Source organism: Stegostoma tigrinum, chromosome 5, assembly GCF_030684315.1.
Source record: "Stegostoma tigrinum isolate sSteTig4 chromosome 5, sSteTig4.hap1, whole genome shotgun sequence".
In the NCBI taxonomy this organism is placed as follows: Eukaryota; Metazoa; Chordata; class Chondrichthyes; order Orectolobiformes; family Stegostomatidae; genus Stegostoma; species Stegostoma tigrinum.
The window spans coordinates 90,628,513-90,650,302 of NC_081358.1; the positions used below are offsets into that span (position 1 = coordinate 90,628,513).

A 21,790-nucleotide genomic window follows, 5' to 3' on the forward strand; every position below is an offset into this window, starting at 1 on the left:
CACCATCTTAAATTTACACATCTACCAATGCTGCTGGCCTCACACCCTGCATCGAACGGCCTCCACGTACATCCATCTCTTCAGCCAAGGCAGGCAAATCAATGACAGTGCTACGTAATCAATGTAATTCTACTTTCTTGAAAACAAGGTAGTGCACAATAGAAGGGTACAGAGCAGAACAGGTAGAGGAGAATGAATCACCTCAGACCTTCAAAGGAGATAGCACTCAATGATGACAGGCAACTTATAAAGTTTAAAAAATAATGAGGGATATGGATAATCATCTTTTTTCCCTATGATGGTGGGAGGGGGGGTTTCAAAACTAGGGGGCACATTTTTAAGGTGAGAGGAGAAAGATTTTAAAAAGACATGGGGACAGTTTTGTTTACACAGAGCATGTGAAATGAACTTTCCAAGGAAGTGGTGGATGTGGGTATAATTAAAACATTTCAATAAGTACATAAAAAAGGATTTGGGCCATGGGCAGGCATTTGGGACTAGTTTAGTTTGGCATTATGTTCGGTCTGGATTGGTTGGACAGAGGGTCTGTTTCCATGCTGTATGACTCTACGATATGGGATAATAATGCAAAAGAACAAGATGTTATCCTCCCTCACTGAGAACATGAGAATAACCATATATATTTCTACATTATGCTGCTTCTCAACATACCTATTTACCTCATGCTGATAGTGAGATCATGCACCTCTTGCTACCCACACCATTCTCTCCTTCCTCACATCAATCCACCTTTTATGATCGCCAGCAATAGCAAATAGTGGAATAGGAAGAGAAACAACACAACACTAACAGAGAGATCCTGGAACTTGAACTGATATTTGCAGTCACCACCTCAGATACAGGCACTACTGAAGAGCTGGAATAAATATGTGGACAGTTGCCAGCTTCTTGTGGGCTACAACTGACATTGTCAAGTTAAGCCAAACAGCCTGTTGCTATGTTTTTAAACTGCAATGTCTTAATTCATTTTCTTTCAGACTCTCCACTCATTCCCTGTGCTTCATCCTAATAGCTTCCCTGTTGTCTGCATCCAGTTTCTCCAAGAGCAACCAATCATTAATTTCCTTTACCAGTTTATTTTTTCCTAATCTTGAAAATGTGGCTTCAAATCAAATATTAGTTGTGGTCTTGACCTACCTTCTGGCGAGGAATCCTTCCTTGTTCCCATTATTTGGTACAGTACAAAACTGCAATAACAGTACATGCCGCTGGAAGGTCAAAGCTCCATATGTGCATTTAAAGCACTAGGGTTAATGAATTGGATTATACGTGGACCAAGATGAAAAAAAAATTCACAGATGCAAGAAAGAAATAGAAATCCAGAATAAACAAAATATAGTGTAAAGCAACAAAAAGATTTCCGAGTTGCAAAACACTTGAATGAAAACTCGCGCAAGTGTTGTTAAATGTAAATGAAAATGAGTATTGAGGGGAATGAGAGTATGTTAGACATATTATTCGTGGCAGTGTCACCTCTACAAGACAATTCATAAAGATAACCAAGTTTACTATTTGTGGAGAAAGACCAATGACACAAAAAAACTAAACTGAAAACTGGACATGAGAGTCCAGACTGAGGGAACATTAGGAAGGGTAGTGGTGATCTGTATGGTTTAACTGTTGGTATATTAGGGTTGGAAGAGAGGACACTTGGTTAATGTTATTTTTATAGCTGTTTCAAGGTGGTGTTAAAGTTGGTAGCCATTGTTGTACAGTAGCCAATCCCTGAATACTTGTTTTATATGAAGGCAGAGGACTAGTGTTGTGTGTGAAATCATACAGCTAGGTACTGAGAAAATTAAATTACTTTCTGAAAAATGCTAAAATTTCAGTGAATGTGGATGAAGTCTATGGTACCTGAGCTCTAGGAAGCATGTAATATGGATATATTTTTGTGATGCGCTCTCTCATTCTACTGTTTCTGTTGGGATGCATGTGCATCTCCAAATGTAAGGATTTTTGATGATAGTAAACTGAGAGGTTGACCTGCAGCAGCCTGTTGCATAAAGGTGAAGGGCTATGCTTTGAGGCTTCAGTCATAGCAGTAGATGGGTGATGGTCTCCTTTGTGATGTTAAGATTTCAACAATATTGCTGCTCATTGAAGCTGCAGTACACATTGAGCCTTGGAAGATTCAGTTTGGCTCTGGCTTTCCATCTAGTTTGCTGCTCTCCCTTGTCCTCATCCTCAAAGTAGATTGGCCTGACAAATCCTTGAGTATAATAAAATTATTTTGAAACTCCAAAACCTTCTTAAAAGATATGCAATTTGTTGTAAAGCTTATGAAATAGGTTCAAAAGGTAGACATACTCCTGTCACCCCTCTATGAAATAGATGTGCAACCAAACAAGCTATTACCTTTCTGATTTGAGAATATAGAAGTTCCTCAGCGTTGATCTTTTCAGACACTGCTGTGAGAGTAGAATGGTACATCTGAATCAAAGTTATCATGAAGGAATCATTAATGCCAAATAATGTTATGATTCTAGCTAATAGACCAGAGATTTATTTTTGTTTGTAATGGAGGTCAATCACTAGAAGTCCTTTTAACAATAACATAAATCTTTAATAAACACAAACTATATTGCATGATACAAGATCTATTCAAGACTTTTTTTACAAATGTAGAAGGGTGTATCTTTCTAACAACAACCTGACATGCTCAAACCACAGTGAGGGGTCACCCATATCTCCAAGCTCAAGCACTTTGCTCAGGTGGCATAGCTGCAATTTGTTTCCTCTTCAGCAAACTACTACCTCAATGAACTGTTTTCCTTCGTTAGCGGCTCTTCCTGAAAATCTTAAGAAAAGCTGCCAATTCAGTTTAGTTACTGTCTTTTAAGATGTCTTCCTCTGAGACTTCAACAGTCATGTTTATGTAGCTTTTCTGTTAGTGACTCGGCCATTGAGGACTTATTGACAATCAAGTCTGCTTGGAGACTATTAAAAGCAGTATCTGTGTGTTAGGGACCTCCTCTCGCTGAATGAACCTACACATTTCTTGATTTCTTTCAGAATGTTCTGAGTTTGTTCCTGAATGCATGTTACTAGGCAACAGGTTTTTGTTTCCTCTTCTACCCTTTTCCCTAATGCATTGAACTGTTCACCTCTAGGATTTAAAGATCTAATCCAAATCTCCAGACGTCCCATAACAACTCTTCAATAAAAATCTACAACAGAACTAAAAATCACAGCTTCCCATTTTAACACAGAATAAAAATAATTTTGATTTAAAGCTGTTCTTTCACTTTAGAAACCAAACCACAAACACAGTTAATATTATGACATCATCATATAAGAATTTCATCAGATTCATGCTTTTTAAATGCTTGTACATAGTTTTTAAGAATCTCGTGGCACCATTTGCAAAGTTAGGAGGATATGTTTTCCGTATCAAATGTTTGCAATGTCTAATGAGCAACTAAGTGAGTCATAAACATACAAAAAATCCAGATTCAGCACAATGTAATGCTGAAATACAGCCATCTGAAGCAGTGGTAATATTACATTGTCTCAGTTGGATAGGAATTGGGAATTGGTGTCTCGTAAATCCTAGTCGAATTACACATCAGAACCCACAGTAAGCTGGGATCTTTCAGTTGGACAGCTTCTAAACCTTTTCCAGCAAAACTCTTATTTCAACAAAGCACATTTAAGTTAGGTGTTTAGCAAGTATTGCTTAGAATGAGAAAACTAATATTCTCTACCTATTAAGGAGTTCTCTTCATTTTAATTACATATTTTGGCTTTATGCAGATTAGAAAATGTCCTTAGACGTTTACTGAAATGTAAAGGTCTTGCTCACTTCGCAAGTCTGACTGTTGAGTACATCCAGAAAATTGTTGTATAACTCTATCCGCTGTTTACCAATGTAATGTTCTTACTTGTTACACTTCCTAAAATATCATATTTGGTTCTGTTCCAAGTTCTTGCTTGTTAGATTGGTATTGGGATATTAGTAATACCGGCCTCCTTCCTGTGGAAATTATAAACTCATACCCACATAATGTTAGCCAGAGATAGTAGGAACTGCCAGTGCTGGAGAATCTGAGACAACAAGGTGTAAAGCTGGATGAACACAGCAGGCCAAGCAGCATCAGAGGAGCAGGAAAGCTGCCGTTTTGGGTCTGGACCCTCCTTCAGAAAAAATGTTGGCATGTGGAACTGTGTTGCAATCAGTAACAATCAGTAACATTTAACCTTATTCTTCTTTTGGTATAGCACCACAGTACGTTATGCAAAAAAGAGATGAATGATGAAGAAGAGGAGGAGGAAGAAGAGGAGGAAGACGAAGATGATGAAGAAGATGACTGAGAATTATGACAATGCTGCACAAATTAGTTTGTTTAATAACTAGAGTTATTTGCGCATGATATGTTTACTTTATAATACTCATTCATGTAAACCTGGCTAGCCTTGCAAGAAATTTATTGCTTTATGCATTTTACACTGCCAAATACTTAATGTTGATATGCATGCCAAAAATTTGTGAACAGTTGTCATTTTTACTTAAAGATTTAGAGACTTGTTTCTGTGCACACTATGTGAAGGTTCATCTGATTGTGCATTATGAACATTAATGATATTACACAATATGCAAATACTTACATTTCTAAAGCTGATATGCATCATGTATAGCAGATATTGGCAACTTTGTTAACTACAAAATTTATTTGTACATGTAGTACACACAAATGTGCTTTCTATGTCTGTATTGATGATGAAAGTGAGCACGTTATTTGCCTTTTTTTATTAAATCGATGGGTGGTAAATTGCAGCCACCATCATTTAAAATTTGTTTCCGGGACATCATCATCATTAGGTCAAACATTCATTTTACCTCTGTAATTATTCTGAAGTGGTGAAATTCTTTATTGCAGGTCTATTAAACTGAATGGCTTGTTACAAAGTGCAGTTAAGAATAAACTACATCTCCAAGTGCTAGTGTAAAGGCCAAGCTGGATGAAAATCCCCTAAAAGATTTCCCTTTCTTGAAAGGAGTTGATGAACCACTTGTGCTTTTACCACAACCTAATAGCTTTGTTGATGTTTCTATTTAAACACACAAAAAAATTATTTTAACTCAATTCAAAATGGCAATCTGTCATTGGAATGTAAGATTTAGGATTTGGAGGAGGCCACTGGGCCCTTTGAGCCTGCTCCATCATTCAGTAAGATCATAGCTGATCTGGGAATGGTCTGCACACTGCAACTTGTCACTAGTTCAGTAACAACTACTTTCCCATCATATGCAGCCTCCTGTTTGGTTAACAATGCCAAAGTTATTGTTTGACCTACAGAAGATGGAGCTTGACAGAATTGCCATTTTACTTTTATTTGTGATTTCCTATTACATTAGAAAGTCAATGGAAAATTAAATAAGGTAGTACCTTAGAACGTTGGCAATAAGTTAGTACTATTCCCAGACCAGCTATGATCTTTATTGTGCTCAATGTTTGGATTGGATGTTTGCTAAATCCTCTATATGATCAAACGTCTGCTTGTGTCCTTACATTCTTTGTATTGCCAGGTGAAAGTGAATGCCAATACAACCGTGAAGTACCATCAAGTTTGGTGAAACATTTAAATTTTAGTTGAGGAGCAATCATCTGCTTTATTAAACACCAGCTGCATCCCAATTGGATATTTGCAGTTTCCATTAGATAGCTGAACTTAACTAGTGTTAAGCAGAACAAAATTTGTACATCTTTCATTTTTGCAGTTATCTAATCATGCCTTTAACATGGCAAAACAATAACAACTTGTACATTTGGTGGCTTCAATTTATCCTTTTTGATACTCCCAATTTCTAATCAGAAACAGATCCAAGTTTACAGCTGTCTTGAAGGTTTGAAGAATCACGTCTAAATATTTCTCTCGATGTGGAGGTCCTAGTGTTGGACTGGGATGGACGAGGTCGAAAGTCGCATGACACCAGCTTATGATCCAACAAGTTTATTTGAAATCACGAGCTTTCAAAGCGCTGCTCCTTTGTCAGGTCAAGTACAACTTCTGATCTTTCTCTTCTGAATAACAGTTGTTTGGGTAGTATTATACTTTGAGATAGAATCACAACCAAAAAGTATGCTCAAAATTGCATTTTTAAATCTTTCCCCCAAGTTTCTATTTATTTCATCAATATGAATCAGTTTGTAATAATTAGCATAATCAGATATTCTTAAAACATGTAAAATGTTGTCCATTAATGTTGTTCTTGCAGAATCTACTGGCAGAAACTGATGATTAATTCAGACTGTGGTTGTGATTGGTTTGAAAATTTTGTGTAGGAATATAGCCCAGCCTGCAAAACAATTTAAAAGATTACAGAAGCTTACATTTAAAACTACACTTTCAATAGTTTGATTTTTTTGCTCCAAACTGGCTGATGTTATGGTGGATTTAACTGGAAACGGCAGTATAACCTACAGGACTATTCAGGCCCTAACACTGCTCTGACACCTGAAGGAATTTGAAAATCAAAAAGAAATTTAAACAATTTTTGAAAAATAACAATACAAAAGTGTGACCAGAAACACTGAGTCAAGTAAAAACTGATAACTGAGACAGGTAAATAAAAAAAATTAAACTTGCTAAATAATTGTTTTGCGTATAAGAGAAGCAGTATGCCATGCTAAATAGCTGAGAAGATTAATTAGAGCAGGTTCTTAATAAAATTAATGTAAACAAATCAAAGAGGCAATAAACAAGGTAAGGAAATATCATGCAATTATCTCATGGGCTCAAATAGTTGCCATCCCAAATGTTTTAAAGGAAATAAAATGATAATGCTGCAAGTTTACAGGGCATCGGTAGTTGAGTTGGGAACTGGTCCTTTTGACTGGTAAATTGATAATTCCACAATTTAAGAAAGGTGACAAAGACCAGTGAATTACAGACCAGTTAGCCTAACATCAGTTGTTGTAAAATTCCTTAAGACCTTAATAAGGATTCAGTAACTGAACACTGAAAATTCTTTGCTGATAAAGCTGCAAGAGATTTTTAAAAGGTTGGCTCACACTTGATAGAGGTGACTTGAGTAATGTGGAATACCATGCATGAACTTCCAGAAGGCATTTGAAAAAAATAGTCTCCTCTGTATTGAAGAGACTAACAAAAAACTAGGTGACTGTTCTGCTGAACACCTTTATTCAGTTCACAACTATGACCACATGCTTTATATGGCTCATTATTTTACTTCCCTAACTTGCTCCCAACCTTGACTTTTCTGCCCTTTTCATTTGGCGGAATTCCAAATTGTCAGAAAACCAAACTCAGTTCTTTAATTTTTTCATGTCGACTTCTGCCCAACTAGTTCTTTTGGATACGCCGCTACTCACTGTTTGCAAGGGAATGATGCAGAGGTCAAACTCCCAGGATCTGATGATTTCATGTGTAGCCTTTGTAGTTCCTTCCTCCTGTATCTCTTTGGTGTTGTCTCAACTGGATTGGAATGAAAATAAATGGAGATCATTTCCTGATGGAGTAGTGGCATTGTTGCTGCTGGAAAATTTTGGACGGCTTGGAACAGCCACATGATATTTTTCATGGAGTTAAATGGACAGAACTGAACAAAATAATGAGTGATGGGAGCTGGTAGGTTGGTGACAAAGGAAAAAAAAAGGGGAAGATGATGAGAAAGGTAGGGTGTAGGACTGACAACGATTGCGGGGGTTGGGGGTGGCAAAATAGGGAGTAGTCACAACTGTTGACTACTGGCCTGGCACGATAAATTCAATCTAGCTGAGCTGGTTTATTGTTCCGCAGATGTTTCGTTACCGTACTTGATAACATCTTCAGCGCAGCCGCTGATGAAGTGTCAGCGTGTTTTCCTGCCTGACTTTTAAACTCTAGGGTCCATTGCAATGGATTGCCTCACTTCCGGGTTTCCTCCATTGTGGAACTATTATGCGGCTAAGTTCAATGTGTTTATTAATAGCCTGCTTTGTGGAGTGCCATGCTTCCAGGAATTCTCGTGTTTCTCTCTGCCTAGCCTGTTCCAGGATCTTGGTATCGTCCCAGTCAAAGCGGTGGTGCTCCTTGTCCATGTGGATTGAGATGAGTGAGTATGGGTCGTGTCTTTTTGTAGCCAGTTGGTGTTCATGTACTCTTGTTAGTTTCTTTCCTGTTTGTCCAATGTAGTGTTTCTCGCAGTCTCTGCAGGTGATCTAGTAGATGACATTGGTCCTGTCTTCAGTTCAGGTGAGCACTTGGCGTAGGGTTGATGTGGGTTTGTGTGCCATTCTGATGCCCAGCGGTCATAAAAATCTTGTGGTGAGTTCTGACATGTTCCTGATGTAGGGTAGTGTGATGAGTGTGTCGGAGTGTGTAGCATCTTTCTGATGCTTTTCCTGTAGGCATCTCCTGACCCAGTTCTTTCGATACCCACTATCCTTGAACACTTGGAAGAGGTATTCCTCATCCTCTTGGCGAAGTTCCATGTTGCTGCAATGTGTTGTTGCCCTTTTAAATAGTGTTTGCATGCAGCTTCGTTTGTGTGCTGGGATGGTTAATATCGAAGTTCAATACCTGGTCTGTGTGTGTGGCTTTTTGGTGCACTTTCGTTTGCATTTCCCCATTTGTCTTGCACTCTACCATGATGTCCAGGAATGGGACATTCTTATTTGTTCTTCTCCTTCTATCTGGTTAATTTTATTCCGGTGAGGGTGTTGTTTATGAGTTTGTGTGTGTCTTCTAATTTGGCCTGTTTAATGATGACAAAGGTGTCGTCTACGTATGCCACTCCCCGCCAAGGTCAGGACCGATGTCATCTACTAGATCCCCTGCAAAGACTGCAACAAACACTACATCGGACAAACAGGAAGGAAACTAACAATAAGAGTACATGAACACCAAATGGCTACAAAAAGATATGACCAATACTCACTCATCTCAATCCACATGGACAGGAGAACCATGACTTTGACTGGGACAACACCAAGATTCTGGGACAGGCTAAGCAGAGACAAGTACAAGAATTTCCAGAAGCATGGCACTCCACAAAGCAGGCTATTAATAAACACATTGAACTTGGCCGCATATACATTCCACAATGGAGGAAATCCGGAAGTGAGGCAATCCATCACAACAGACCCCAGAGTTTAAAAGACAGACGGGAAAACACACTGATGTTTTAGAGGCTGCACTGAAGATGTTATCAAGTACGGTAACGAAACGTCTGCAGAACAACAAACCAGCCCGCCCAGCCAACCAACCTCAACCCCAACAACCCGAGCTACAAATCTACTCCAAAACCTTAAATTCAAACTAATTTATCAAAATATCTGTTGCCTGCTGCATGCCACTCAATTCAATGGTTTGTCTTTTTGTTCATGATATCTTTACATTTAATCTCTCATTCATTCTATCAATCCTATTCTACAGGTTCTCTTTTTGTTCATCCCCTTCTAACATCATATAACTCAAATCTATTCTTTCGTTCAAGTGTTTCAACTCGAATGTGAACTGCTTCTCTGCACTGATGTTGCCATACCGGAATCTTTGTTTTGTTTTATTTCGGAATTCCACCATTGACAATATTTTGCTTTAATTAGGTATTTTTGGAATCTGAAGAAATGGCTGCATTGATTGGTATCAGGTACAGCCTGCATTCAGGAACTATATGTGTGGAACTGGAAAAATTGCTAAATTATGCAAGACTGATAGAATGCCAGTTCAAGTAGAAAGAACAGAACAAACGGTATGATTTGTCTTGAAAGTTGCCTTGCACTTCCACTAACAAGTTGTTCTTGTTGAAGTAACAATCTTCAGACAACAATGCCAACAACCAACAGCCTTGAACTTGTGATTCTGAAACTAGTGATTAGAATTGTCCTGGGAGCACATTTCTTAGTTTTCCATAAGATATCCAAGGACTGGTTTTGCTTACATCAATCATGATGTATTTTTAAGATTAGACACCCACTGGATTCTAGTGAAAGAAAAATTCAACACTAACTTCAGAAGTGCAAAGCCAAATTTTGGTTTTTATCTACCTGTGAGATTTTGCAAGAAAGGACAACAGGCTCAATGAATACAGCCCTCTTGAAAGAGAAAGATGCAATTTTGTTTGGTCATATTTTTCAATGCCATTATCAATCCCACATTAGATAATATTAACATCTTACTTGCGTAGGGTATATCAAAATCATAATGTGGCAAAGATTAGAGGTAAACCAAAGGACTGAAAGTGTGTGTGTGTAGAAAGATGACCATAAGGAGAGAGAAAATAAACTTTGGCAGTAAACTAGCAAATATGATGATAAATATGTAAAAAGGAAACTTTAATAGACTTTTTACAGAATAAAACAGGGGATATAATAGGAAACAGAAAATGGCAGAGGACCTGAATAAATACTGTGCATCAGTCTTCCTGATAGAAGACAAATTTAATCTCAAAATACTAAATAATGGGTAGGGTAGGAGGATAGGCAAAAGGAGGAAATAAGTACAATAACAATCATAAGTAGTAGTACAAGTTCCCCAAAAATCAGAAAACAGCTAATGTAACACACATTGAAAAAAAAGGGAACATAAACAGCTAACTATTGGTTAATTAACATCAGTGGGAAAACATTAGAGTTTATTTTAAAGGATGTTAAAGCATTTGGAAAGACATAACCTAATAAAACAGAGGCAACATGGATTCATGATTAGGAGATCATGTCTGAAAAATGATCAGAAAGGTAGTGAATGCAAAGGGGGAAACAAATCTCTGGATTTACATATGGCGTTTGACAGGGTACTGCGCGTAAGACTATTTAATAGGATGACAACCCATGGCGTTAGGGGTAATATATTGGTGTGGATGGAGAATTAACTGGGTAAAATTAGACAGTGAGGATAAAGTGAACATTTTCAAGGTGGCTAACAAAAATTCAGGATGGCAACCTGTAACTAACGGAGTGCCAAAGGAATCAGTACTAGGCCACAGTTATTTACAGCATATGTTATTGACTTGGATGACAAAGTGAATGTGTTATCACTGCATCTTCAGATGACTAAAGCATGTGGAAGAGCGAGTGGTGAGAATGACAATGGGGACTCAGAGGAATGCAGAAACATTAAAGAGAGTCAGCACACTCGACAGACCGGAATGTAGTGTGGGAAGGAGTGACTTTGTGCGCTTTGGCAGGAAGAACAAAGGAGCCAAATATTATTTAAAATACAGGAAGATGCAGAAAGCTGCAGCACTGAGGAATTTGCATGTATTTGAATGTGCTCATGCAGAACTCAAAAAACATCATACAGGTTCAACAGGTAATATGGAAGACAAATAGAATGTTGGATTTTATTTCAAAGAAAATGAAATATAAAATGTAGGAAAGTCTTGCTAAAATTATACAAGGCAGTAGTCAGATCACAACTTCAATATCATGTACAGTTTTGGTCTCCTTATCTAAGGAAAGATGTACTGGCATTGGAGACAGTCCAGAAAAAGTTGGGGCGAGGGATTTATCCCCCCTCTCGGAAGGATCGTTGCCCCTTGTGGAACAGTCTATGACTAGAGAGCATAATCTCAGGGTAATGCATCATCTATTTAAAATATTTGAGCTCAGGGAAGAAAGGGAACACAAGAGAGCAACAAAAGAGGGAAGAAGGTTAAAAAATGGGTTTGGCAAGCATAGGAGCTCCAACCAGAGCATCCTATTCTGTCACCATCTTCAGTAGGGTTGGCACAGATAGCAAAACTTTAAGTTGTTGTTTGCCTCCAACTGCCCTTGAAAAATTGAGTGCTGAGCTGTCTTTTTGAACTGCTGCAGACTAATATTACCTGGGAATACCCACAATCTTGTTATGAAGGGGTATCTGAGATTTTGAGCTCGTTTCAGTTAAGGAATGGCAACATAGCTCCAAGTCAGACTGGGGTTGGTGCGTGTGTGTATTTGTGTGTGCACGCTTCGAAGAGAACTTGCAGGTGGTTATGCTTCCAAGCACCGGCTGCCATGTCCTAAGTTACTGTTTTGGAAACTACTATGGAATGACACTGGCAAGTTGCCATTGGTGCATCTACATCAAGACTTTTGCTATTCTTACCAGTTGTCAAACTTGTCACTTTCACTTAAATCAAAAAGAAAAATAAACAAATACCCTATTAGTTTCTACTTCTTTTTCCAGTCCAAGCAAAAATTATTTACCCCATTCATTTTTCCATCTGCCAACAAATTCTGTATTCATGTTACTACAATTTCTCTTTCAGCCTGCCTGAATCATTCTAACAAGCCTATTGGGGGCAGATCCAGAACACACTTTCCTATAAAGCCTTCTATGTTGGATCAAATAAATTTTTATCTTAGTTTCAAAAAAACTGTCAGGTTTGAGAATAAAATGAAGTGGAGCAAAATCAGGTGGGTAGAGTTAAATTAAATATTAGTGTCCTATTAAGTTGGGTAAATTATGTATCGCTTCTGAAAAATGTATTTTTTTTAATATATGGATTGCTCAGTAACTTGCAACCAAAAAGTAATTTGAATGCTTTTTTTTTTGATCTGTCTTATTTAGTGGTACATCAATCCATACCTTGTAAATCCCCACTGAGTCATGTGGGAGACCTACTTTTGAGCTTTTATGGTTATAATAGTCTACTGTTAATGTTTTATATTATAGTAAATAAACTCAATTTTTAGAAAATGGTTGATAAATGTTTCCAGATTTCCCTGATACAGTAAGCAGATTCAGGATTAAGGTCTTCCCAACCGGCTGACAATATTCAATTTTAAAATTACCAACCAAATATGTAAAATAAGATGACCCTTCCAGGATGAGAGTAGAAGGAAAACAAGATAAACCAAATCTTCTGTCCTCATGTTTCCCAACCACCCTTTTCTTTGGGAATGGCAGATCATCCATCCAGACACAAATCCAGAAGAAATGCCTGAAACAGAATAATGACCACAGTAAAGACAAACAAAGAAATTCTCAATATTTATTGTATAAAATAGATGCAGGAATCTGATAAGGAGGAATGCTTCTTAGTTTGCCTTCCTGTAATTTCTACCATTGTTCTATGAAATAAGCAGCATATTTTAAGCCAAGTGGTCTTCTTCAACAACATGTGTGTTATAATGAAACCAATTAAATTTCCAAAGGCAACCTTTCAATTTTCAAGCCCTTGGACAGCATTCTAAATTTTAACGCACTTCTGGTTTCTCCCGTACAAAAGACTTAGAAAAGTTTTCTCCTAGCTGATTTTCTTTAGATAATTATCCCAATGCAAGCAAAATACTAAACTTGGGATATGAAATCATCAACATCCATGCAGCTTCTTTGAATCTTACCAGTTTCTCCCAAAGATTCTAAGAAACCGATCCTTACAATAGCTGAGATCAATAAAGTTAACACAGGTTAGTGAGCAATCAAAAAAAAATGTATCACTGATAACTGTAATTCTGAGTATAATATTTTCTATTTGGGAAATGACGTTATGGAAAAAATGCTAAATTCCAGTGTGCCCTGTCTGTCTCATTCAAGTAAAAAGGTGGGGGGTTTTTTTCGGTTTTACTGATAGTGTTGGAAAAGATCTTGCAACCTAAATATGTGGGGTTTCTTGGAGTCAAACAGGCTTCCATCTACTTCATTAGAACTTTCTTTCAACTTACATATATTAAGTGCGGTAGAAACTCAATGTGCAATCATTTCTTTGTAATCTGTGGTTGCTTCATGAAGAAAATGGTAAACAGTCATAACATGCCAATTTTAGGCTTGACAAGATAAAATTTGCTGGATAAAATTCCTACATAAATTTTCCTAATGAAGTTCTGATATTTACATTTAATACAACAGCTTTAACAGAATAAATGCCCCAGGGAAACCCTCAGCAACAATATACAAAAAAGGACAAGAAAATTAGAAAACAAATCTAGCTCAAACATAGTGCAATAATTTTAAAATAACTGGCCTATATTCATTAGGGAAAAATCTTAATACTGTGTTGGAATCCAAGGTAATGCAGCATTGTGGGAACAGATATACAAGAAAATACTTCCAGAGTGATTTTGTGGGCTTGCATTGTGATTTCGGCAGTGAGATTCATCCTTGCCTGCTTAACCTGTGGAACTCCAGTTGTAAAGAACATTTGTAGAAGCATTGACCATCAATGCTGTTGCACAAAAGGTTGTTACTTGGGTACTCTACTGGAGTATTGGAAACAGTATAATTTACAGGTCTTGTCCTTGTCCCTATTCCCCACACAGGTAGATATGAAAAGCTATGATCCTGTGATATGAAGGTGCTGGTGTTGGACTGGGGTGGACAAGGTCAGAAATCATATGAGATCAGGTTATAGTCCAACAGGCTTATTTGAAAACACAAGCTTTTGGGGTTATCTCCTTCATCAGGTGAAGTGCGTGTGAGCGAGAGGGAAAGTGCAAGTTTAATACATCCTCAACAGTTGTGACCCTTTGATCACTTTTCTCATTTCACCTGACAAAGGGGCTACTCTCAGAAAACTTGTGTTTTCAACTAAACCTGTTCAACCATAACCTAGTCATGTGTAATTTCTGACACGATCATGCGACACTAGATGAAATGCAAAAGGCCCACGTGACTAGGTTTCTTGAGGGGTATGGTAGTGGCAGTACATTGAAAAAGAAAAACCCAAAGGCTGGATCCAAGAGCTCGTGACAACAAATGCCAGTTTGTCTCTGTTGTTTGATACTTTAAAGTAAGTGAAGCAACAGGACTAACTATAAAAGTGTACAATTACTGACAGTTTAGATAAAGGAAATTCTGATGGATCCACACAATTAAGAATGCAGCAGAGCTGAGAGAAGTTCATGACCACTATTTTGCTGAAGTTTGTACCCATGAAGAGCTCCTATCTGAGGAGGATCAGTGACTAAATACTTGGAGAAACAGTGGAAGATCAGAGATCTGAAGGAATGTATTACTGAAATTAGTGAAATATATACCAAATGTACTGCCTAGCAAGTAACATGTTTATTGTTTTACTGTGATTCAACATTACTTATACTGTAATTTGTCTGTTAATTCATTTTAATTTTATGTTTATAACTGAAGTTACAAAACAGGCAAAATTTTGCCTTTTGAAAAGAAAAAAATGGGGTCCCACAGTAAATTTGGTTCTTTCAGTATGTTGATTACCACATGATCATTTGGTTCACAGCTCAGAGCACCAGCATTTCTACATTGCATACTGTTTCATAAAAATCACCTGTTAAAATAATTCAACTTATCTTTTGTGGATTTCTTTTGAAATAACGTATATAATTAGTATTTAGAAACATACTGCATATCAAGTCCACGTTAGTGTAAAGTGTACCAACAATGAGGAAAAATGGTAATTCTATGTGTGAATTTAGACTGTACCAACTATAGCTGTTCTCATGTACTTTACGTAAACATATCAAAAAGAACTGCAGAGCAGAGCATGAACAAAGAAACAGGACCAATGAGGCGCACAGCACTTTTGAACCTGCTTCATCGTTCAACAAGATCATCACTGATCTTATCTTGGACTCTTGTCACTTTCCTGCTTGTTTCCAATAACCCTTAACTCCATTACTGATTAGATTGCAAGAATGTTCGAACTTGTCCCACCCAAATAATACTGACATTAAATCTCGTCCACAGTGGAAAGGGAGGCTATTTATGATAGATCCTCAATGGCAGGGTGCTTCTGCACAAATCATAACATGTAAAACAACTAGGTTTGGAACTCATGCTGAGTTGGTTCAATGGGTCTATTGCATCTTTACAGATGTCTAACCAAATAGATTACAAGACAGATGAAAATGGCTCGAGTACAGATCATAAAAACTTAAGTCCAAACCGATGACCATTAGAGCTCCCAACGGTGAACAGACCTTAAGCTTTACTCAATATTTACCCAATGATTAAGTACTCCAATAACTGACTCTGTTCTTTATACCTCACCATTTATGTACTTAATCTGAAACACTCATGTGATATTCTGTAAAAATGTACGAGGATTGCAACGTTTCCTCAAGATTATTAAAAGGGGGACATCAGCTGATTGCACAACAGGACAAATGATCCCATTTATATCTGAAGAGTCATGGAATTAGTTCAATCATCCCACTTAAGTGAACAATTCCCTCCAAATAAGATTTAAAAATTTAGCTTTTTCCTGTATCTGCTGTCAAGGCCAGCATAAGAAAAAATATAAACCATATCTCACAAATGAACATCCAACTTCTTTCCCCCACTCAGGTGAAAATAAATCTGAAAATGTTTACATTTGAGTAGAGTAATGTGGCGAAGATTGGAGGTAAAGTATCCATTAATAGAAGTCATACCTGGCACAAAGGAAGATTGTCGTTGATGGAGGTCTGTCATCTCAGCTCCAAGACACCTCTGTAGGAGCTCCTCAGGGTTTCTGGCCCAATCATCTTCACTTTCATCAGCGACTGTCTCTCCAACTTTAGACCAGAAATGGGGATGTTCACTGATAACTGCACAATATTTAGCAACATTCAAGTCCTCAGATGCTTAAGCAGTCCATGCCAAACGCTACATGATCTCATCAACATCCAGGATCGGACTGACAAGTAGCAACTAACATTCAAGATATACAAATATCAAATAATGACCATCTCCAATGGCAGAGGATTTAATAGTCTTCTCATGACATTAAAAGGCATTTTCATTCACTGAATGTCTCACTATCAACATCTTGGGGATTAGCATTGAATATTAACAGAACTAAACCATCCACACAGATACTGTAGTTACAGGAGCAGGTCACAGGCTAGGAACCTTGATATGAATAATTCACCTCCCAATTTCCCAAAGCCTGTCCACCATCTACAGCACATAGGTCAAGAGTATGACAAAATACCCTTTACTTGTCCTGATGACTGCAACTCCAACAACATTCAAGAAGTTTGACATCATCCAGTACATTGCAGCCTACTTCAATGATCCACAAAGATTTATTCCTTCCACCACCAGTTATTAGCAGCAGTAAGTTCCATCTACAAAGGTGCACTGCAGAAATTCTCCAAGGCTCTACTTAGGCAGTACCTTCTGAACTAATGATCACTGGTGTCTAGAAGGATAGAGGCGGCAGTTACATTGGATAACCACCATCTGCAAAGAACCCTCCAAGCCTTTTACTTTATAGACTGGGACATATTTCATCATTCCTGCAGTGTTGCTGGTTCAATGTCCTGTAATTCCATCTCGAATAGCATTGTGTGTCTGTCTACAGCAAACAGACTACAGCAGTTCCAGAAGGCTGCTCAATTCTATCTTCAAGGCCAACTAGGAGTGGGCAATAAATGCTAGAATGCCCATATCCTCTGAACTCAGAAAAGGAAACAAAGCTGCGATTTTGCAAAAAATTAGGCCAACTCGATAAGTGTAACATTATTGATCACATTTACGTAGAGTAATGCATGACTATAAAAAGGTAGTCAGACAGTGAAAGAATAGTTATAAATTATTAGGTGTTGGTCTGAACTCAACATTAGCCCACTCATCTGAGTGAGAAAGCAGAGTGGTGAAATTCCATTTTAGAAATTTGAACAGAGAATCTAAACTGGCTTTTTGTTTTACTGAAGGTAGGTACAAATATCTCAAGAAAGGCAAGTATTGTTAAGTATCAATGTCTGGGTTTATAGTTTAGAGTACTCAAACAAATATACACTTTTCAGAATCAATGTAGTGGACCTATTACTTTGAAAATTCTGTGCTAGTATACTTGAGTTATGGTAGTGTTGAGGAATGCAATATTCCTTTCCAGACAAGGTTAACTACAGAATGAAAATTCCTTTTGTTTCAAGATTCAACGACCCCTTTTAAAAAATGTGATGAGTTATGTAGTGACCTTAGTTCAGGTATTTAATAAGTAAGGCAACTAGTCTATTGGCCATCATTGCAAAAGAATTTGAATTCAGAAACTGGGTTGATGTATTAGAGTTTTACAGAGTCTTGGTGAGACCATATCTGGATCAGTGTCCTCTAAGACAGGTCATATAGCCGTAGAGGGAGTGCAACGGAGGTTCACTCGGCTGACTGTGAATGGCATTCTGTCCCGTGGAACCCTGTAGGTCAAATCAATGAATATATTCGGGAGGCGACACACACACACACACACACACACACACACACACAAAAAGAGGAAAATTTCTAGATTTTAAAATCTTTAAAAGGGGGCACAGGGAGAAGGCAGGAGCATGGCATTAAAGTAGAGAATCAGTCATGTTCCTCAAAAGGTACAACAGGCTTCAATGGCTGAATGGCTTACTGCTGCTCCTAGTTTCTATGCAAGTAGATACTTAATGCTTACTTAAGAAGCCTAAGGGCCAGTAGCAAATGAAACTCCCCAAATAAAAAAAAGTTGCAGTCTTATCATCATTCCCATTTGACTTTTAGAAATAAGTACCAACTGATACCTAAACTCTAACAAAAATTGGATTTTGTAATCTCACTGTAAACATACACTGTAAAACATTTATACAGCATCTGGAACCATGTCCAAAGTACTTTATAAGAAACAAGATTATAGAAGTGAATTTGAAACACAGCACTGTTATTCATTACGTATTCACAAAAAGGGTCGTGGGGAGCACTTATGCAGGGAACCAAAGCTGTACAGTTTTCCAAAAAGTGCATCACCAACATTTTGTTCAAGATGCTGTATAAATGCTTTACAGTATGTTTACAGTGAAATTATAAAATCCAACTTCTGTTAAGAGTTTGGGTATCAGTTGGTACTTATTTCTAAAAGTCAAATGGGAATGATGATAAGACTGCAAGTTTTTTTATTTGGGGAATTTCATTTTCTGCTGGCCCATGAGGCTTCTTAAGTAAGCACTAAGTATCTACCTGCATAGAAACTAGGAGCAGCAGCTAAACTGAAAGACTAATGGAATCTTAGCCTCCTTTCAAAGCGGGTTACAGCATAAGAGTAGTCATATAGTGCAAAAACAGGCTCTTTGGTACAACTCGTTCATGCTGACCAAGTTTCTCTGACTAGTCCCATTTGCTTGCGTTTGGCAATATCCCTCTAAACGGTTCCTATTCATGTACCTGTCCAAAGGTCTTTAAAATGTTGTAACTGTACCTGCATCTACCACTTCTGACAATTCATTGCATATACGTACCACCCTCTGAAAATGTTGCCCTTCATGTCTCTTAAATCCTCTCCCTCACCTTCAAATTATGCATTGCTCTAGTTTTGAAATCCCTACCCAAGGGGAAAGACCTTTCCTAGTCCCCTTACATATGCTCTGCATGATCTTATAAATCTCTATTCACTGGAGGTTGAGGACCTTATGAAGTCCCAGCCTACCAGCACCTCCTTCTGCACCCTCTTCAATTTAATAATCCTTCCTATAGCAGGGAACCAAAGCTGTACAGTTTTCCAAAAGGGGCATCACCAACATTCTGTAGACTGGGCTAGGTCATCCCAACTCCTATACTCAATGGTCTGAGCAATGAAGGCAAGCCTGCCAAATGTCTTTGTTACACTGTCTACCTGTGATGCAACTTTCAATGAACTATGTACCTGAACCACTAGGGGTCTCTGCTCAACAACACTTCCCACAGCCCTACCATTAACTGTAAGTCTAGTGCACTGGAGATTCATTAGTCTCATAATAGAGATGGCAGTACTCTTATTATGAAGAAAGATTGAGTCAACTCAATCTGTATTCACTAGAGTTTAGAAGGATGAGACGGGGTGTGATTGAAAGATATAAAATTCTAACAGAACCGAGTAGATGTAATGAGACTTGGGGCTGGGAATCTAGAACCAGGGAACACAGCCTTAGTATATGAGGTAGGCCATTAAGGGCTGAAATGGGGAAAAAAAAATTCACTCCACTGGGTAGCAAATATTTATAATTCTCCACCACAGAGGTTTTGGAGGCCAAGTCACTGAATATATTCAGAGAATGCCTTTTTTAAACATTTTAAAAGCATCAAGAGATGTGGGGAGAAACTAAGTACGGTACAGAGGGAGAATGGCGGGACAGATTATACAGCCTTAACAGTCTACTCTTGCTCCTAGTTCCAAATAATCAATTATGGTAACTGAAAACATTAACATGAGTTACTTCTCAGAAATAAACTAAAATGAGAATGCTGGCAGCATAATTTACTAAAATTTTAATTTTTATTAATTTGGTAAAAATTATGTTTTCCTCATCAAACACACAAAGATTTAATTTGTTAAACTGCAGGTGTCACAGAATCCCATGGCCTGGCATTTTGTTCAGACAGTGGATTATATGAACAAGGACTGCAGAAGAGCAGCACCAGGTTTACCTAGAAAAGGAAAAATCAACCTAACAAAGTTATTTCAACATTAAACAAGCACAGCATTTCATACATAGATAAGCAATGCCACAATGAACAGATCAGTCCGGCCACATTCAGTCATGGAACGTTGGTGAACATTAAGAAATAAATTGAAGGTGCTCAACAACCACCACAGAAACGTCCAGCAACCAAGTTCAAAAATGTTCAACCATCTTCAGCAGAATTGCTGACAAGATAAGATTCCGACCAAGATCTCCACCTCACAGTATCGGTCTTTAAACAATTAAGTACACTCCAGAATTGAATGAATGTACATAACGGAACAAATGCTTGGGCAACATCCCAGTCATCACTCAAGAACTAGCTTGAAAAATAGTCACAATCCTAGCCTAACTGTTCCAACCTTTGACAACGCTGGTGTTTACCTGGTAATAGGAGCATTGCCCAGGTTTTCCCTACACATAAAAAGGACAAATCCAGAGCCTATTCTCAACAAACAAAGTCATGAAAAGCAACAATAGTTCTCTCAAGTGGCATTAGACACCTCAATAATTTGGTCACCAATCCTCATTTGGATGCACCATCACCATTTGACTCCAAGCTTAATGACAACTTTGGTCAAAATTATGGAAACTAGAGTTGAATTGCAGAAACAACATCAAAGTGACTACCCGTCATAAGCATGACACCAAGGAGACATAGTAAAACAATAAAAATCAAGGAAAGGATAACTCTCCAACAACTGGAGATAGGGCCAAATTGCCTGATCTGTGCTGTATTGTTCTATGTTCTATTACTGGGAGGCCAAATAATTCTAGTTCCAGGAGTTGCTCAATTAGAGTGTATCAAACCAAAATACCTGGTTCATCTTCATATTCCCTCCAATGTAAGTAAAGATTTTGCTGGCAATTGCAGAGTTTGGGATCATTTCAGATAATGATAATGAATCAATATGCAAGGTTCCCATGACAACTCAGATTTGAGATGAATAATGGTACGCTAGTTGCATGATCCAAGTGCCAGGCAATAGGCATTAATAACAAGTAAAATCTAATAATCTCTTGTTGAAACCTCAATGGTATTACCAGAGTTTTCTACCATCTTGGGTTACCATTGACCTCAAGGGGAAACAGCCAAATAAAACAATTACTGACTTGTTACAGTTGATCAGCACCCCACAGTCAGTGACTCATATTTCCATCTCTCTAAAGCCTCTCCACCACCTACTAAGCAGAAGCCAGGAATGGGAAGAATACTTTTTCCCCGCTTGGATAGGCACAGATACAGTCACACCACTGATATTAGTCAGGAGAAAAATAGTATGCCTGATTAGTACTCATTCACTACTTCAAACAAATATTTAAACCACCAGTGTACAATCCACAATACAGCAAATTTCCAACGTATTATGAACAGGATCAAAAGCCAATCATTTCTACCACTTAGAAACACGTTGTTCGTGTCAAAAGTAACACATTATCTTGAACAGGACGTTACATTATTTCCATCTCTGTTTAAGTATGGA

General features: G+C 37.8%; 1 protein-coding gene across 1 annotated transcript in view; it reads left to right on the forward strand.

Moving 5' to 3' along the window:
- The window catches only part of cibar1 (CBY1 interacting BAR domain containing 1), a 71,163-nt gene extending 66,344 nt beyond the window's left edge, over positions 1-4,819 (forward strand). Inside the window, exon 9 of the mRNA XM_059646131.1 lies at positions 4,243-4,819. Coding sequence (XP_059502114.1) covers positions 4,243-4,335 — 93 coding nt within the window. The 3' untranslated portion in view covers positions 4,336-4,819. The remainder of the gene's footprint in view (positions 1-4,242) is intronic.
- The last annotated feature ends 16,971 nt before the right edge of the window (positions 4,820-21,790 follow it).